The 16451-nt window shown below is 45.7% G+C and overlaps 5 protein-coding genes across 6 annotated transcripts; 2 read left to right on the top strand and 3 right to left on the bottom strand.

The window, feature by feature from the left end:
- Positions 1–911: 911 nt before the first annotated feature.
- LOC136004009 (scale keratin-like) lies at positions 912–1995 on the bottom strand. The gene is made up of 2 exons (XM_065660094.1): positions 1973–1995; positions 912–1868 (listed from the first exon to the last, which is right to left on the bottom strand). Exon 2 carries the CDS (start codon positions 1842–1844, stop codon positions 1479–1481), a length of 366 nt encoding a protein of 121 aa, XP_065516166.1. The 5' UTR covers positions 1845–1868; positions 1973–1995; the 3' UTR covers positions 912–1478.
- A 1452-nt stretch (positions 1996–3447) lies between these two features.
- Positions 3448–3813, top strand: LOC136003972 (scale keratin-like). The gene has a single exon (XM_065660038.1). It carries the CDS (start codon positions 3448–3450, stop codon positions 3811–3813), a length of 366 nt encoding a protein of 121 aa, XP_065516110.1.
- A 4087-nt stretch (positions 3814–7900) lies between these two features.
- Positions 7901–8368, bottom strand: LOC136003970 (scale keratin-like). Of its 2 annotated transcripts, XM_065660036.1 has the most exons (2): positions 8125–8368; positions 7901–8034 (listed from the first exon to the last, which is right to left on the bottom strand). In XM_065660036.1, exons 1-2 carry the CDS (start codon positions 8366–8368, stop codon positions 7901–7903), a joined length of 378 nt encoding a protein of 125 aa, XP_065516108.1. The 2 variants fall into 2 exon arrangements, with proteins under 2 accessions (XP_065516108.1, XP_065516106.1); XM_065660034.1 differs by having other exon boundaries at positions 7901–8368.
- Positions 8369–12398: 4030 nt separating this feature from the next.
- On the top strand, positions 12399–12863 carry LOC136003971 (scale keratin-like). The gene has a single exon (XM_065660037.1). It carries the CDS (start codon positions 12399–12401, stop codon positions 12861–12863), a length of 465 nt encoding a protein of 154 aa, XP_065516109.1.
- A 2068-nt stretch (positions 12864–14931) lies between these two features.
- Positions 14932–15399, bottom strand: LOC136003852 (scale keratin-like). Its single transcript, XM_065659831.1, has one exon. The coding sequence runs from the start codon at positions 15397–15399 to the stop codon at positions 14932–14934; it is 468 nt and encodes a 155-aa protein (XP_065515903.1).
- Positions 15400–16451: the final 1052 nt, after the last annotated feature.

Here is a 16451-nt window from a genome sequence, read left to right as displayed (position 1 = left end):
ACTAGAGGCGGTCAGGGGCAATGTCTGCAGTGGCTCCAGCCCAGTGTGCCTCCTTGGCTCTGCTTGATGCTCTGCAGAAGAAAGTAGACAGAAGCCTCCACTTGCTCATCCTCATGTTGAAAAAACTGTCTTGGGAAGTTGAGGTTTCCCTGGATCACATTTCCTGTAGTCCTGGCACTGGACACCTCTGAAAAGAGCCTGGCTCCAGCTTCTTGAAAGCTGAACTTCAGGCCTGTGTACACATTGATTAGACTCCGTGAGCATCCTCTGTACAAACAGTAGCTAACCCAGCTCTCTGATGCCCTCACCACAGGACAGATTATCTCTGTCCTGCCATCGTTTTCCTGCTTTTATCCCAGCTGGCCACTAAACACCACAGAGCAGCTCTCTCACAACCTCCCTCTAGGATGGACAAAGAATTGGAGATCTAAAACTGAGAAAACTCATGGGATGAGGGAAAGACACCTCCATAAGGGAAGCAAACACGATGCAGGCAAGCAAAGCAAACAAGGAATTCATTCTAGACTTGCCGTCGACAGCAGATGTTCAGTCATCTCCAGAAAAGCAGGACTCCACCACATGTAATGTTTGTAGCACAGGGTACAGCTGAACACTTTTGGCCAAGGCATATTTCTGGATCCTTCTCCCCTTGGTGTCCCTACGCACCCCAGGGCCTTTCCTGGCAAACTGCTCTTCACAGCCCATGCCAGGTTGCTGGCACAGGGTTTAATACTCTCTCTCGCCAAGTCTCCTGTGTGCAGATGCCTGGAAATGCTGTATTGTTTCTGCAAAGCACCACGAACTGTTGGAGTTGGTGCCACTCCCAGGCAGCACAGAGCAGGTACTAGATCACTGCCTGAGCATATCTAGATCTCTGCCCTATCTGCTGCTCCTGCAAGACCCACCAAAAGCTTTTCTCCATCCTGCCTGAATGTTTCATGACCCAACAGCACCCACCCTCACCTAACGTGGGTATCTCAGCACCAGCATTTGCCCTCCTACATTTTCAAGGCAGCCGCCTCCATGGTCTCCCCAGCTGGGACAAGAAGGGAGGGAGACAAAGCTTAGATGCAGGAAAACTTTATTTTGCCCAGAGGGGCTGGAAAGCCTGTCACAGAACCAGAGGGCAAATTGCTGAGAGGCTGACAGCCACTTCTTGGAGGAAACAGGCATAGTTTGGAGGAAACAGAGCATAGTTTCTAGCACCGCATACGGCCTTGCTTAAACATTCCAGATGCCCAGGACTTGTTCCATAAGCCCCTCAGGGCCTTTTGGGTGCAGATCCTGCACTGTGAGACAACTGAGAAAAGAGAAGGGATGGGAGGAGAGCAGAGGGCAGGAGAGGCCAGGGATGAGATGAGGGCGTGCGACATTAACAGCTACCAAAGCCTTGGCTGGGGATGGGCATGCTCAGCACTCCTCGGTACCCTGTGCACCCCATCTCACCCCAGCAGGGGTATGAAAACGTAGACCTGGCTCTACCAGGAGCCACGGGTGTCCCAGAGCCTCTGGCTGTAGCGGGGCAGAGCCAAAGGGCTGCAGGCGGCAGGAGCGTAGGGTCTGCCAAAGGTGCAGAGGCCCCCCGAGGCCTGAGTGGCCCCGGCACCGTAGAGGCCTCCCAGCCCCAGGTTGCCCCCAAAGGCGGGTGCTCCGGAGGAGCCCACCACGGCTTGCTGGGGGAAGGAGCTGAGGATGGGGCCGGGGAAGGTGACGACCACAGGCGGTGGCTGGATGAAGGCTGAAGAGTCGGGACACTGGCGGGCGCACAGCTCGTTGCAGCTCTCGGCGATGGGCTGGGGGACGGCCACGCTGGTTCTTGGTGCGCACAGGTCGTAGGAAGACATCTTGGTGTGCGATGGTATGGTGCTCTGCAAGAAGTCACAGGTTTCAAGAGAGCAGGAATGTTAACTCCCAAGAAGGACAGCCTGGGGCTGGTGCACAGGGCCAGGAGGACGAGCACTCACAGACTTACCCTGTTCCCCAAAGAGAAGGTGACCAGAGTGGTGGTTGTGAGAGACTGGCAGAGGCACAGCTTTTATACCGGCCTTGACACAGCTCAGCACTTCCTGGGCCAATCTGGAGAAGTGGAACCACCTTCCTGCCCTTGATGACGGGGCTGTCTGGCTCCTGCCCCTCCCTGAGTCAGCATCCCCTTGCCAGGACAGCACATGCTACTTCCAAGCTTGCTTCCCTCCCCATTCTGCTCTGGGGGCTACATGACAGCTAACATCTCCCACACACAGAAATGTTCCTCCGAAGCTCCCCAAACACCATCAAGGACCTCTGCATTCTGGGGCAGGGCTGGCCACATCCCGTGGATGCGTGGGCTTGAGTGGGGATCTGTGCTCCTTGCAACACTTACCTAAGGAAAGAAGAGCATGGGGACACTTACTGGCCCAGATTGCCAGAGGTCAAAGGCCAATGCCTGCAGGCATATGGGAGCTCACTCCCTTGGTCTTAGCAGACAGTGATACGCAGTGCTGAACATGGAGATCCCAACAAAAATGCCTTTGATTTGGCATTTCATTACATCATGCTTCTGCTGATAATGGACTCTGGGAACACGTCACACTGTCACTAGTGTGCGGGAGGCCTTGACAAGGCAAATTCTTGCTCAGCACCCTCGTCTGCCCTGTGGCTCTGCAAAGAATGCCTGAAGTTGTCCTAAGACCAAACCCATGTGGAAGAGCTATGGCGTGTGTGGCACTTGCAGTCAGCATTTGTCATGCTCTGTGTCCTCTAACACATGGAGATAATGAAAAGCCAATGGGAACAATTTGAGCCATGAGGTGGCAGCTGTCAAGCGACCAATTGGGGTAATTGCTGGGGCTGATAGAGCGGGTTGGGGCTGCTGAGGAACCGGCATCAGCAAAACAGCCCCGCACCACGCAGGCAGGAGGCTGGGAATTGGCCGCCATGAGCCACGTGTCCCCAGCGTGGCCACTGCTCCCCACCCTCGCCAGACAGGCATAAAAGCCCTGCCCAGGCTGAGCACTGGCATCCACCGTTCCTGCCTTGCTCTGCTCAGGAAAAGGGTAGGTGGGTGCCTGAGGGGCTCTGCCTCCTGTGGCCGAGGCCAGCGAGGGCCTCCCTGGCCAGAAGAGCTCTGGCAGCATCGTCTGTGCTGGCAGCAGGCTGGGGTGGCCAGACAGCCCTAAGGGATGGTGGAGGGAGGGAGGATGGAGCCGTGTGGCGAGGATGCCCAAAGCCAGGTTCAGCAGAGGCTCTGGGGAAGGGATTGTGTGGACCTTGTGTGTGAATAGTGGGGTGTAGATGGGGAATTGATGGGCCAAAGACAAGCATTGGGCAGTGCAGGCAAGGTAGTGGCTCTGGCGTGTGTATATCCAGGGCAGCATGAGAAGAATTTTACTTCTGAACAAGGGGGAATCAAGCTCTATTTCATGACACCCATCCTTGGTATTGCTGGCTCAGGTCTCTCGCACCAAGATGTCTTCCTACGACCTGTGCGCACCAAGAACCAGCGTGGCCGTCCCCCAGCCCATCGCCGAGAGCTGCAACGAGCTGTGCGCCCGCCAGTGTCCCGACTCTTCAGCCTTCATCCAGCCACCGCCTGTGGTCGTCACCTTCCCCGGCCCCATCCTCAGCTCCTTCCCCCAGCAAGCCGTGGTGGGCTCCTCCGGAGCACCCGCCTTTGGGGGCAACCTGGGGCTGGGAGGCCTCTACGGTGCCGGGGCCACTCAGGCCTCGGGGGGCCTCTGCACCTTTGGCAGACCCTACGCTCCTGCCGCCTGCAGCCCTTTGGCTCTGCCCCTCTACAGCCAAAGGCTGTGGGACATCCGTGGCTCCTGCTAGAGTGAAGCCACCCCCCGATCACCACCCCTGCTGGGGTGAGATGGGGTGCACAGAGCCCTTAGGAGTGCTGAGCATCCTCAGCCTTGGCTAAAGCCTGGTCTTCTGGCAATGCCACCTGCCCTCCGCTTATCACTGTCCTTTTCTCCTTCCCTCTGCTCTCTTCCCCTCCCCTTTCTTTTCTGCTGTTGCTTCAGGCAGGATCTTCACCCAAATGGCCCTGAGGGTCTGATGTGTCATTTGCTGGATCTGGAATGCCACAACAAGGGGGCATGCGAAACCAGAAGCCATGCTCCGGAGAAGACCCCTCTGCTTCCCCTAAGAAGGGACAGGCAGTATCTCTCAGAATTGCACACTAGCTCTTTGAGAGTCTCTCCTGCCTCTTTGGGTACAATAAAGTTTTCTTGCATCAAAATCTCTTTTTCTGAATTTTTGTGCCTGGTAACTGTCAAGGGCTGATGCTTTCATCCCCATAATTTACCATGGGATATCAGGTACCTTACCATATCTAGGAGAGGAAAGGTGATTCCTAGTTTCTCCTGCTCTGCTCTGGGCATTTGCTGTTCAGCTTGGTGCAAATTTTCCCTAATTGGTGAGAGGAGTTTTTAATTGCAGAATTGTAGCAGGTCACTGAGCTATAGATGCCTCTTCATATGTAAATATTAATGTATAAATACGTGTGCAGGTACATATGTGGGCCATAATATTAATATATTAGAAGGTCTTGCCTTAGCTACTGGCTTTCCAGAAGGACATATAATGCTTCCCTCTCACTGAACAAAATTTCATACTTCTATGAAACTGCTACCATATGATATTGAGGGAATTTATAACTACCTTGGGGTCAAAAATCAAACACAGGTCATCTTTTTCTTAATTTTCCTCTTGATGACCCATCCCAGAACATTATTATACCTCTTATTGTTGTACGTGTGAGTTCTTTTAGTTTCAGATTAGTGCCATTCACGTTTCTTGGATTCACATTTTCTTTTGGAGAAGTATTGGCACATTGACAGTAAGGACAAAATCAGGTGTGCTCTTCCCCCTCCTTCTACAGGTTCTGCTTATTGTACCACTACTCTGTGGTATTCTATTTTTAACATGGATTCACAAAAGAGCATGCCATCCCCTTGTACCTTATTGTCACCTACTGGGGCTAATCAGAGACTTTCTTCTTCTGTCACTTCTTTCTGATTATAGCTTGTCTTACACCAGATCTTTTCTCCCTAGTCAGCAGCCTCATGGCTTTGCACTGTATTACTGACATTTGTGGAATAACATTACTGTTATTCCCATCAGTTAAGCCATCTTGTTTTTCCTGTCTTAAAGCCTGATTCCCTCCTGCTTAATGTCACTCAGCTTTATGTTATCAACAGATAGAACAGAACGCTCCCAAATCATGTGTCAATGTCATTAATGGAAATAAATAGAGGTTTTCTGAGAGTTATCCTTGAGTAACCAATGTAGTAAACTCTCTCCATTCCTCTAACTCCCATATAACACGAGACACTGAAAGAAGTGCATTTCTATATACTATTTTGCAATCAGACATGAGCTCACCCTGAACAGGCATCCAGCCCAAATAGAAGCTATGTAATCATGTCAGCTGGGTGCTAATAGTTCTCACTAATCTTGTTATCTTGGGCTAGGCACTTACTGTCTGACACAATACACGTTTAATTGGGAGCTTGCTGGTACCTGTCTGACACTGCATTACTGAGAGAATCAGTAGAAAAAGTTGCAGTTGGGGGTCAAGTGTTCAGCTGTGATCACGTATGATTTACACTGAAGTACCTCTTACAGGCTCTGTGTTAGAGCAAGGATCCTGGTGTGGAGCAGAAGAGAAACAGAGAAGAAACAGAGAAGGGTTCTGGTGTCCTCAACATAAGAAGGACATGCAGTTGTTGGAGGAAGTCCAGAGGAGGCCACAAGGATGCTAAGGTGGCTGGAGCACCTCCTCTATAAAGACAGGCTAATAAAGCTGGGACTGCTCAGCCTGGAGAAGGCTGAGTGGTGACCTAGTAGCAGCCTTCCAATATCTGAGAGGGGCATACAGGGGTGGTGGAGAGGGACTCTTCATCAGAGACGGTAGAGGTAGTACAAGGGGTAATGGGTTCAAACTAAAACAGGGGAAGCTTAGGTTATATATAAGGAAGAAGTTCTTTACTGTGAGGGTGGAGAGGCTCTGGCGCAGGTTGCCCAGAGAAGTGGTGAATGCTCCACCCCTGGCAGTGTTCAAGGCCAGGCTGGACAGATCTTTGCGCAACCTGGTCTAGTGCTAGTTGCCCTTGCCCATGGCAGGGGGTTGGAACTAGATGATCTTAAGGTCCTTTCCAACTCAAACCATTCTATGGTTCTATGAGACCAGGCACCCTTGTTTTGTAAAGCTGCCTCAGGAGCTGCCCTGGGCTGAACTAGCTGGGAGGAAAGAGGGCTTTTCTCAGCACAAGAAAGACACCTGTGCCAAGGAGATGCAGGGCTGGTGCTGCAGGAGCAAGGAGGTTGATTGCTGAACTCCTAGGAATTCACAGCAGCAGTGTCCTCAAGCCATGTGAACATGGAAAGCAGTGTCAGGGGACAAAGAACCATTTCTTGGTGCCCCAAAGACAGGAGACTTTCTTCTGCAGCTCAGCTACTGGGTTCTTCACAAATCCCAGACACTCATGGGTCAGCGGCTGTGCTCTCAGCTGAGTCCTGCAAGCTCCAGTCCCTTTCCAGACACCCATGCCACCTCTCCTGATCTTTCCCAAAAATCACAGGGCCATGAGGTTAGGCAGTGTTGGGACAGGAGGGATGAAGCAGGAGAGCCTTTCAGTGAATAACTCCTCTTTGGTCAAAATATTCTCAATAAATACTTGCTAATCAGTAAAATAAAATGGTGTTTTCTTAAAAGTGAGATTTGTCTGTACTAGAGACAAATTTTCATTTCAACTTGTTACTTCTTATAGCACATAGCCGTCTGACATATCCAGTTACATTTGGTGGGGAACATTGAAGTTACCTGTTAAAATCAAACTTGCTGTTCCATGACACTGACATAGGCTCCAGAAATTCTACCTCCACATGTGGAGCTGTTCCTTGAAAAAGTCTCAGGGAAATCCTCAGGTAAATCCTCTGTAATGTATTAGTTCCTATTCTTTTCACTTCACCTAGATGACTTAAACACTCAGCCAAAACTTCCCTGAGGCAACTGTTATCACAGCAGTGATTAACAAAAAAGAGGCAGCGCTTGATCTTTGCTCATCAGATACGTATCTTAAAAATTGCTTCCTATTATTTACCTTCCTCCTATTGTTCTTTTTCAGAATATGCTTTGACAGAACTTCAGGCAACATTTTTTTACTTTGTCTTTGATCACATTTTGATGATTTCTAGTGCATCACTTAAGAAGATGTAAAATTAAAAGGAGTTCAAGCACTAAATTAACTAGTGAAAAGAAAATTTGTGCTAACTACTGGATGTCTAACAACTGGAACAATTAGTGTAGGGGAGACACTATTTTCAGCTGAGGAGCAATGAAAGACTGGGCAGAAAGGATTCTTCGGAGCGAGATCATATGTAGCCAGAGCTTCCAGGGCTGTGGGGTGTCCCCAGAGGCAGCTCAGCCTAGCTCTGCTGCTAGGACTGGGAGACGGCTGCAGCTTGGCTGGAAGGGTCCCATGCCACAGCAGGGCCAGGGAACCCTTCAGCCCAGGCTGGGCTGTGACAGAAAGGTGCAGAGGCAGGCGTTGGATGCAGACTTGTTTTATTGCAGTGGAGAAAGATACATAAGACAGAGGCAGGCATGTTGTCCTCCCAGGCTTCAAGAGAAGTGTTCCTTTGGACTTCTCCCAGGAGGTGGCAGTTTCAGGGAGAAGCAGGCATCCTCTAGGATGGTGGAGTTGACACATTTAGCCACTGGCAGAGGCAAGGAAGAGGAGATGAAACAGAGGGAAATAAGAAGTGTCATTTATGGAGCTATTCTGACTCCACTGTTTGAAGTGGAAGTCTTTGATGCTCTACCCCTTACTCAGGAGCTCAGTTGAGGATCAAAACTATATCATGTATTTGCCAGTCATTCTTTGATCAGGGGATATTTCAGTAGGATTTATCAGGGGCCACAGCTGCCACGGAGGTACCTGCCGAACCGGTAGGAGTAAGGGCTGCAAGAGCCAAACCCATAGGATCTTCCATAACCATACAGGCCCCTGTAACCCAGAGAGCCCCCATAGCCATAGAGACCACCATAGCCAAGGGAACCGTAGCCCCCATATCCGAACAGACCACCATAGCCCAGGGAGCCATAGCCCCCATATCCGTAGCCCCCATAGCCAAGTGAGCCATAGCCTCCCAGGCCACCATAGCCCCCAACGAAGGGTGCTCCAGAGGATCCCACAACTGAATCCTGGGGGAAAGAGCTGAGGATGGGGCCGGGGAAGGTGACGACCACTGGAGGTGGCTGGATCACAGTGGTGGTATCAGGGCATTGACGGACACACGGCTCATTGCAGGTGTCAGCAAGGGGCTGAGGACGAGCAACACCGCCGGCAGAGCTGGAGACCAGGTCGTAGCAAGACATCTCGTAGGGATAGAGTTGAATCTAGAAAAGAGCTGATTTTACCAAGTACAAGAATTATTTACATACATCAAAGTGCTATAGAGTTCACTGCCTTTCTTCAAACAAGAGCACTTTGAACTACACCAGGTAACTGATATCTATTAGAAATTAAAATTGAAGTAAAACTCAAAATTCTTTACTCAGATGTTTTCGTGACTCAGTAGATCAGTAAGTACTGGGACTCCAAGACTGGAATGCGTTGTTATGCTGGATTTCATTACTCTAGCTGTTCCTTCTCACTGATCTCCTTTGTGCTGAGACTTGTCAGAAAAGGGATTATAAGTAATTGTCCACTCATTTTGCTCAGTAACTTGTTTGATGAGAACATTACAATAGAATTACAAAGATTATTGTCCCTAGCTTCCACACATTGAGTCAGGGTACTGAGCTGTTTACAACCAGCTTAACAACATAGTGTTTTGATTCTGAGTTCTGAACTCTCTTGAAAAACTTCTCACCCCAAACAAGTTCCCCCCTTGACACAAAAATCCTTGTCAGCTCCTTAAACTCCCTCTATGATCCCACTTTCTCTTAAATACATTTCTTGGAGAGCATTTCCAACAGCTCTCAATTCCTCTGTGTGATACTCTCTCTTAGCCAGTGCCTGATCTCTGGTAATATCCATGCCCAATTATCTTGAATTAATATAAAAACACTTTGAGCGATCTGTAGTAGAATAAACCGGAGATAATGGAAGTTCTGCTTCTTAGCTCAACATTTCCCTTGTGAACCATGAAGATTTAAACTTTTTCAAGTCATTTCCAGTTACCCATATAACCATACAGAGAAGAGGAATGCATATTGAACTAGTCCCATCATTTCTTCAGCTGTTGGAAGTGGCCAAATCATGAACTTAGTTTTCTGCCATATCAAGAAACTTCCAGGTTGTTTTGCAATTAAATGCCAACCCTGAAGGCAGAGAAGAGCTGTCCGTAACACCTTTAATCGTTTTTGTAAGATTTATCTTTTCACCTAAAATTTTACCCACTAGTTCTTAATGGAAAAGACCATCCTAGATTAAATTGCAGAGCAAAGAACTATTTCAATACCTGGAAAGAGCAGATTCAGACTTACCCAGTTATCTGAGAAGGAGTGAAGAGAAGAGTTTGGAATAACCCTGAGTGGAGAGAGCTTTTATATAGTTTAGACTGCCTGAGGGATGAGAAGCTGGTTTTGTGAATGTGGATCTAATTAGTTGACACGGCACATTTTTTGTATTGATAGCTCCACAAAGTGATGAAATTGTTGCTCTTTGTTTTTGTTTATGACTTGATTTCAATTATCATTAACATAACACACACGTTACATCACATGCGGCTCTTTCATCTAAAAGAATGATGGGTGAAATTGATGCATCTTTCATCCTAAAACATGATTCATGAAATTAATATCAGTTTTCTATTCTCTTTGGAGCTGCACCATGTAGTAAGCTGCTTATACACGGATATTCTTCTTTTGCTGTCTTATATGAAAATGGTGCTCAGCCATTTAACAGAAAAAAAACCATGGTGAGGTGTTTCTTTTGAAGTCCATTACATAAGAATTTATCTTAAAAATTAAACACAGTCTATCATGTTTATGATTCTGTGGTCATTAAATCCTCAGGGAGATGGGCAATATTTTTGTTTGCTTAGGATTATTTTGATTATTATTTTGATACAGTTTGTGTTGGAATCCATGCAGGATTCTCAGTACTCTCTGAATCAAATTGTATTGTGAGCATTCCCAAACACACAGTGGCAGATGTCCAAAACAGCCCTACATTTTATCTGACCCTCAAATTACAGCATAAAGCTGAATTTAGTTCTGAATGGAGAGATGTATTTTTAATGCTCAGGATTGAAAGACTGAAATAATCAATGTATACATTGAATTAATATCTTGGTCCTGGTCTGCAACTGACCTTGCAGCTAATCCCGACATTGGTGGCATCTTCCAGTAGTGAGCAATTATGAGGTGGGAATCAGCTGGGAAAGGCAAATCCTGGCTTTTGCTGAGGTTTCTTTCTTTGTTTATGCCATTGTTGTAATACCGTATTATTATCATGGTTATCATAATCATCAACGTGGTTATCTTCAGACCACATATTATTTCTTAATTGTGAGCTTTTCCAAATCTGGTGATACATATGGAAATTTCCTGAGCTGTAACACTGCAAAAAGTCATCTGAAAGTTTTATGAGAACATTCCAAGGGATTTTTCAAATACCACATGAACACCCATTACTAGCTTATACATACTGCGTCATAATAATATAAAAAGTATATAATGTAGGTGGATGCATACACCCCACTATTGAGAGATAATCACATTAAAATAGGCAAGTTAAGGTCACTTGGGTCTTTCCATAACCAGTTTGTGGTTTATAACACTTTTTGGACCTTAATTTCTTTGACTTCAACAAAAAAGAAAGTAAATTTTATTTTTAAAGGGCACGTTTGTCTAGAAACAGAGATTTGCTAATGTTCCCTGAACTACTAGGGAAAGAAAACCCCAACCAAACAAAAAAAGAAACCCACAAAAACCCAACAAAACCCCCAGCCAACCAACACCAAACCAAAATAGGATACAATGGAGCCTGTCTTCATTGTGTCAGGGCTACAGTCCCTTTCAGTAGCTGTGTCTTGTTGCCTGATGTACTTGCTTCTCTTAGTCTTATGTTCCTAGGTATGTGTCTCTAACACATAACAGTACGAGAAGAAAACACGGTAAAATATAAAGGAAGGAAAGCCAAGCTGAGTGAAACTTCTCAGAAAAAATCATTTTCCATAGACTTGGGATTTCCAGCTGAAATATTTCTCTGTTCCCAGTGCTGAAAGACAGCTAGTAGAGAACCATCCAAAAGCCATTAAAAGATATTCACCACTATTGTGTTCACCTTGTACTGAGTAGCTCGAGGTAGAAATGCTAAGCCTGTAGGAGGAAAGTTCCCACCCTTGTTGTCTCCAGCCTTCATTTGAGAGCCTAAAAGAAATTGCATTTTGTCTCCTTGTATACTGCTGATTACACTAAAAGACCTGTCACTGGTCAAAAGATATGACTGTCATCCTAATTATGCAGGAATCTTAAGTCAGCTTAAATCCTCCCTTAATGTTAAAGAGAGCAATGGAATAATAAAATGTAATTCCACATATAAAGACAGTAAATAATAGAGAGGTCTGGTGGAGTGTGCACGTCACGCTATGTGTGGGCTTGAAATGCCTGCAACGCACAAGCAATAAGCAAAAACAGTTTCAGCATTTTGAGGAACTACGTGTCCTACAATTTGGGGTTGGTACCTAATTATGAGCTCATGCATAGGATGCTCGATGTCCTCCAGGCAATCACCAGAGCTGTATAAAAGCCCTCTGCATTAAGTCTTTCCATCCACTTCTCTCAACCTCCCTCACCTTCGTGAACTGGGTAAGTCAGATTTCTCTCAAACTTCTCTAAACTTACCTTGCTGTCAAGAAATTCTGATTTTAACTTAGGACCAAGTCCTCTTCAGTTACTGCCAGGCTGCCAGTGGTCTGTAGATCATTTGCTGCTGAAATAGTGTTTGGTTTCTCATTTGTTACTGGGTCTTGTAAAGAGAGGCTCCAGAAGAAGCAGGTTTGAATCCCAAATTTGTAACTTTTTAGTGCTTCAAATAGTTCCTTGACTATTTTAAAAGGTTAAGAATAGTTCATGTATATGGTTGTATGTGGCTGCATTTAGCAGAGTTCTGCTGAGTTTATAACAGGGAAGATGAAACTTACTGAGTAGAAACCATCAAAATTATCTCATATGGAAATATCAAATATATAATTAAAAAGTACATGACATGAAGATGACAAAGTCAAAAATAGCCTCCAGATTACAGTGCTAGCTGGAATAGCAATAGAAAATAGGTTTTCGTCCCAGATTTATGACTAATATGCTATTGGACTGCTTCATCATAATCTAATGTTTGATAGTTTTTGATGTTAACATAAACAACTATGTTTTACAGACTGACTTTAATCCCTACAAGATGTCTTGCTACGACCTGGTCTCCAGCTCTGCCGGCGGTGTTGCTCGCCCTCAGCCCCTTGCTGACACCTACAATGAGCCGTGTGTCCGTCAGTGCCCTGATACCACCACTGTGATCCAGCCACCTCCAGTGGTTGTCACCTTCCCCGGCCCCATCCTCAGCTCTTTCCCCCAGGATTCAGTTGTGGGATCCTCTGGAGCACCCTTCGTTGGGGGCTATGGTGGCCTGGGAGGCTATGGCTCACTTGGCTATGGGGGCTACGGATATGGGGGCTATGGCTCCCTGGGCTATGGTGGTCTGTATGGATATGGGGGCTACGGTTCCCTTGGCTATGGTGGTCTCTATGGCTATGGGGGCTCTCTGGGTTACCGGGGACTGTATGGTAGATCCTATGGGTTTGGCTCTTGCAGCCCTTACTCCTACCGGTTCAGCAGGTACCGCAGTGGCAGCTGCGGCCCCTGCTAAATTCTACTGAAATATCCCAGGCAAGGTATAACTGACAAATGAGATGTGATGGCTTCAGAGCTAACAAGGTCTGAACCTCCTGCGCTGTGTTCCATGACCATGAGACATATCCCTTATCCCCTTTTGCTTTTCTTCTTTTAAACTCTACTTTCAGTTCCTGCCTTAACTTTTCTTCCATCATATTTCTATATTGCCTGGTATGAACATGCAACAAAGTTGCTCAAAATGGTTCCTGTTTTTTCTAATCAACAGCTAAAACTCAGGGAAAAAAAAAAAAAAACAACTAAAATCAATTAAATGTGACTGTATCCCTGACTGGAGAACTGTTTTGTTCTTAAAGGCTCTGAAAATTTGTTAATTTTCTCACTGTCATTAAAAGTTTATTGTATCAAAGTTGCTATGTTCTGGTGTTCTTTTCAAGTGCTTTTGCAATTGTTATTTGTCTTAAGAGAAATCTAACCTGAACAGCCATCAGTAACAGTCCAATATGAATGTCCTGCCCAAAGAATGAGGGATTTCAAATGAACAAAAGCAGTGTGAAGCCCTCACCACAAAAGGAACTACTGTCCTGCTCTCCCCATTTTCCAGATAAAGATTCTTGACATTTTTGAAGAATTTGGCTTCTTGGTTATACATCCATCATTTACAGATTAGTAGTGGTAGACAAATGAATCAGCAGATTATGGATGTTAAACTCTTTCATAAAAACATTAGATTTTAGTAAGGATTTCTTCCAGATCTGTCTTTAATCTCTTTGAACTTCAGGTTCTCACTCAAATACTTAAACTCTACCCTCAGCAATAGTCTGTGCTGAAAATTAAATTAAATTTTGTCAGATCCTGAAAGAAATAAAGTTTTCTGGGCCATAGAATGAAACTTTAAGTCTGAATTGTGGGTACTGCTCTTTCTCTATAACCCTGAAATCTGAGGTGCTGGGTGTTTTTAGACAGAAAAATAGCTACTCCATACAGCTACCCCAAATGCTAGTTCATCTATGCCAGCAAGAAGACCTGGAAATCTAGAACACAATTACAGTGCCCAAAAAGCTTAAAAGAGAAGAAAGTCACAACCCTGCACACGTATCCTTAACACTGTTGTTGTGTTTCCTAATTTCTTCTGTGTAAGAACACCTCACAACGAAAACCTCCTTTTCAGCAACTCTAACTTTCAGCCTCTACCGTGATATTCCTCATCTAAAAGGCCTACTGGACAACCTACCCACTGCTGATGAGCTCTGCTCCTTGCTGCAACCCTCTCTCAGCAGTTCCATGCTAACATCCTTCACCGCCCTAAACCCTTTTTGATGCAGGAGCATCCATCCCACATGAGAGCCTCCTTAACTGTCACCCTTTCTCCATAATCTGCTTTGAATCATGTCTCAGCTGAGCCACCAGCTCTGCTCCTGCTATGATCAGTAATGACATTCACTCACATCATTAAGGAATGGAGATTTAGTGTGGTTTCTTTCTAAATGATAATGTTATTTTTGTAACTCAGGCCAGCTGGGGAGGGAGGTTTCCTGCTCCCAAATGTATGCATTGAGTGCAGCAAAGGTTGACTCACTTCACTGATAGCTGGGCCACTTCAGCTGTGTTTTTGAAGTCTGAGCTTCATCCTATGTAAGGATGTGAGTTTTCCCCATTTACAAAGAGGAGAGTTGTATTTCATAGCAGAAGAAATTAAAACTGAAAGTTTGTTTGATGCAGAGTAGAATCATTTTAATGAGAAATAAGCATTCACAGAAAAGCATTGCAGAATATCAAGAATATGCAACAGAGTGCAGGCAATTACTTTCAAAATTGTTCTTTGGTTGGACAGTGATGTGCCATTTTATAAGAATGGAAATTACTTATTTTATCCCACCCATTATACACATGGATGGAAGAAAGACCAAAAAGACCATGAATAGAGGGTAAAGAAATTAAGCATGCTGTGCTTGTTCCCAGCTCCAGTGCAAGGAGGTGGAAGAGATCAGGGCTTCACAGCATCTCCTTTGGGACCACTGCTGTGGATTGAGGTTGTATCTCTCAGTTGCCAGTTATTCACACCTGGGATATTCCTCTAGGATTTACCAGAGGCCGCAGCTGCCACTGCGGTACCTGCCGAACCGGTAGGAGTAAGGGCTGCAAGAGCCAAACCCATAGGATCTACCGTAACCATACAGGCCCCTGTAACCCAGAGAGCCCCCATAGCCATAGAGACCACCATAGCCTAGGGAGCCATAGCCCCCATATCCATACAGACCACCGTAGCCCAGGGAGCCATAGCCCCCATATCCATACAGACCCCCATAGCCACCATAGCCTCCCAGGCCACCATAGCCCCCAACGAAGGGTGCTCCAGAGGATCCCACAACTGAATCCTGGGGGAAAGAGCTGAGGATGGGGCCGGGGAAGGTGACGACCACTGGAGGTGGCTGGATCACAGTGGTGGTATCAGGGCACTGACGGACACACGGCTCATTGCAGGTGTCAGCAAGGGGCTGAGGGCGAGCAACACCGCCGGCAGAACTGGAGACCAGGTCGTAGCAAGACATCTTGTAGGGATGGAGGTAAGCTGCGACACACAATACTGGTTAGACTAAGTAGAAGATGAAGAGTTCAAAGGTCATCAGTTTACATTAAAATAATGAGCAAAGTACAGGATTTTGAGTAAATACATCAATTTCCTACTTTGCAATCCTGATCCTTGATTTTCAAAAATTCTGTAAAAGATGTCTACAGATATGAAAACAGATGGGAAATGCTATGTCTACCACTTGAAGTCTTCTTCACAATTTTCCTGCAAAACCTTTGATATAATTCTACACATTAAACTGAAAGCTGAGAAGCAAAACCAGAGAGAGCAAGTGACTTTGTCCAAGGTTATTTGATGAGTCAGTAGGAAAACTTGGATTTGGTTTCAGCAGGTTTACATGAGATGTAGTTTATATACAGCTTAATTACAGTAGCTTCTTCTTCCCACTCATACTAATTTTGCTGAGAGTTGTAGGAACAACAGATTACAGGACTGTGACTTCCCTGCTTGTTAAGAAAGCCATTTGACAAGACAATAAAGGATACATGGTAACATTATTATCCCAATTTCCATTTATGCAGCCATTGTATGGATTCAATCTGGACAACTTCAATATAAATAGAGTTTTAGTTCCCAGTGAATTTGAAACTCATTTCAAATTATTAATCCCAAGACAAAATAGGACTCTTTGGTAAACCCAAGAATTCAGCCTGTATTCTCCCCTCTAAAGTTATTTTCTCCAGGGGTGATTTTATTATTCTCCACTCACTGTCCTATAAATCCATAACAGTGTTTTGAGGAGCAATATGAAAGCAAGAAAGAAAAAGATAGCTAGAAGATTTACTACACCAGAACAACACACACAATGTTCTCAGAAGCATTGCTCATTCACCTCAGGTTGCATGAATGGCTGAAGTGGTGATGCCCTTATTAAATGCTGAACCTGATGTGCAAACTTTGGAATACGTTAAGTGCATTGAAGCAACAATTATAGATCTTCTCAAGTTAGAAGGAAAACATAAGGATCATCAGTTCCAACTCCCTGCTCCTTGCAAGACTCCCTAAAATTAA

The sequence above is a fragment of the Lathamus discolor genome, chromosome 24, assembly GCF_037157495.1.
Source record: "Lathamus discolor isolate bLatDis1 chromosome 24, bLatDis1.hap1, whole genome shotgun sequence".
Lineage (NCBI taxonomy): Eukaryota > Metazoa > Chordata > Aves > Psittaciformes > Psittacidae > Lathamus > Lathamus discolor.
The sequence above is the reverse complement of the archived record's forward strand: the minus strand, read 5'-3'. Positions and strand labels throughout refer to the sequence as shown.

What these genes read in the sequence shown, in the direction of transcription:
- LOC136004009 (XM_065660094.1), bottom strand. Translation starts at nt 1,844, where the DNA reads ATGTCTTCCTACGACCTGTGCGCACCAAGAACCAGCGTGGCCGTCCCC.
- LOC136003972 (XM_065660038.1), top strand. Translation starts at nt 3,448, where the DNA reads ATGTCTTCCTACGACCTGTGCGCACCAAGAACCAGCGTGGCCGTCCCC.
- LOC136003970 (XM_065660034.1), bottom strand. Translation starts at nt 8,368, where the DNA reads ATGTCTTGCTACGACCTGGTCTCCAGCTCTGCCGGCGGTGTTGCTCGT.
- LOC136003971 (XM_065660037.1), top strand. Translation starts at nt 12,399, where the DNA reads ATGTCTTGCTACGACCTGGTCTCCAGCTCTGCCGGCGGTGTTGCTCGC.
- LOC136003852 (XM_065659831.1), bottom strand. Translation starts at nt 15,399, where the DNA reads ATGTCTTGCTACGACCTGGTCTCCAGTTCTGCCGGCGGTGTTGCTCGC.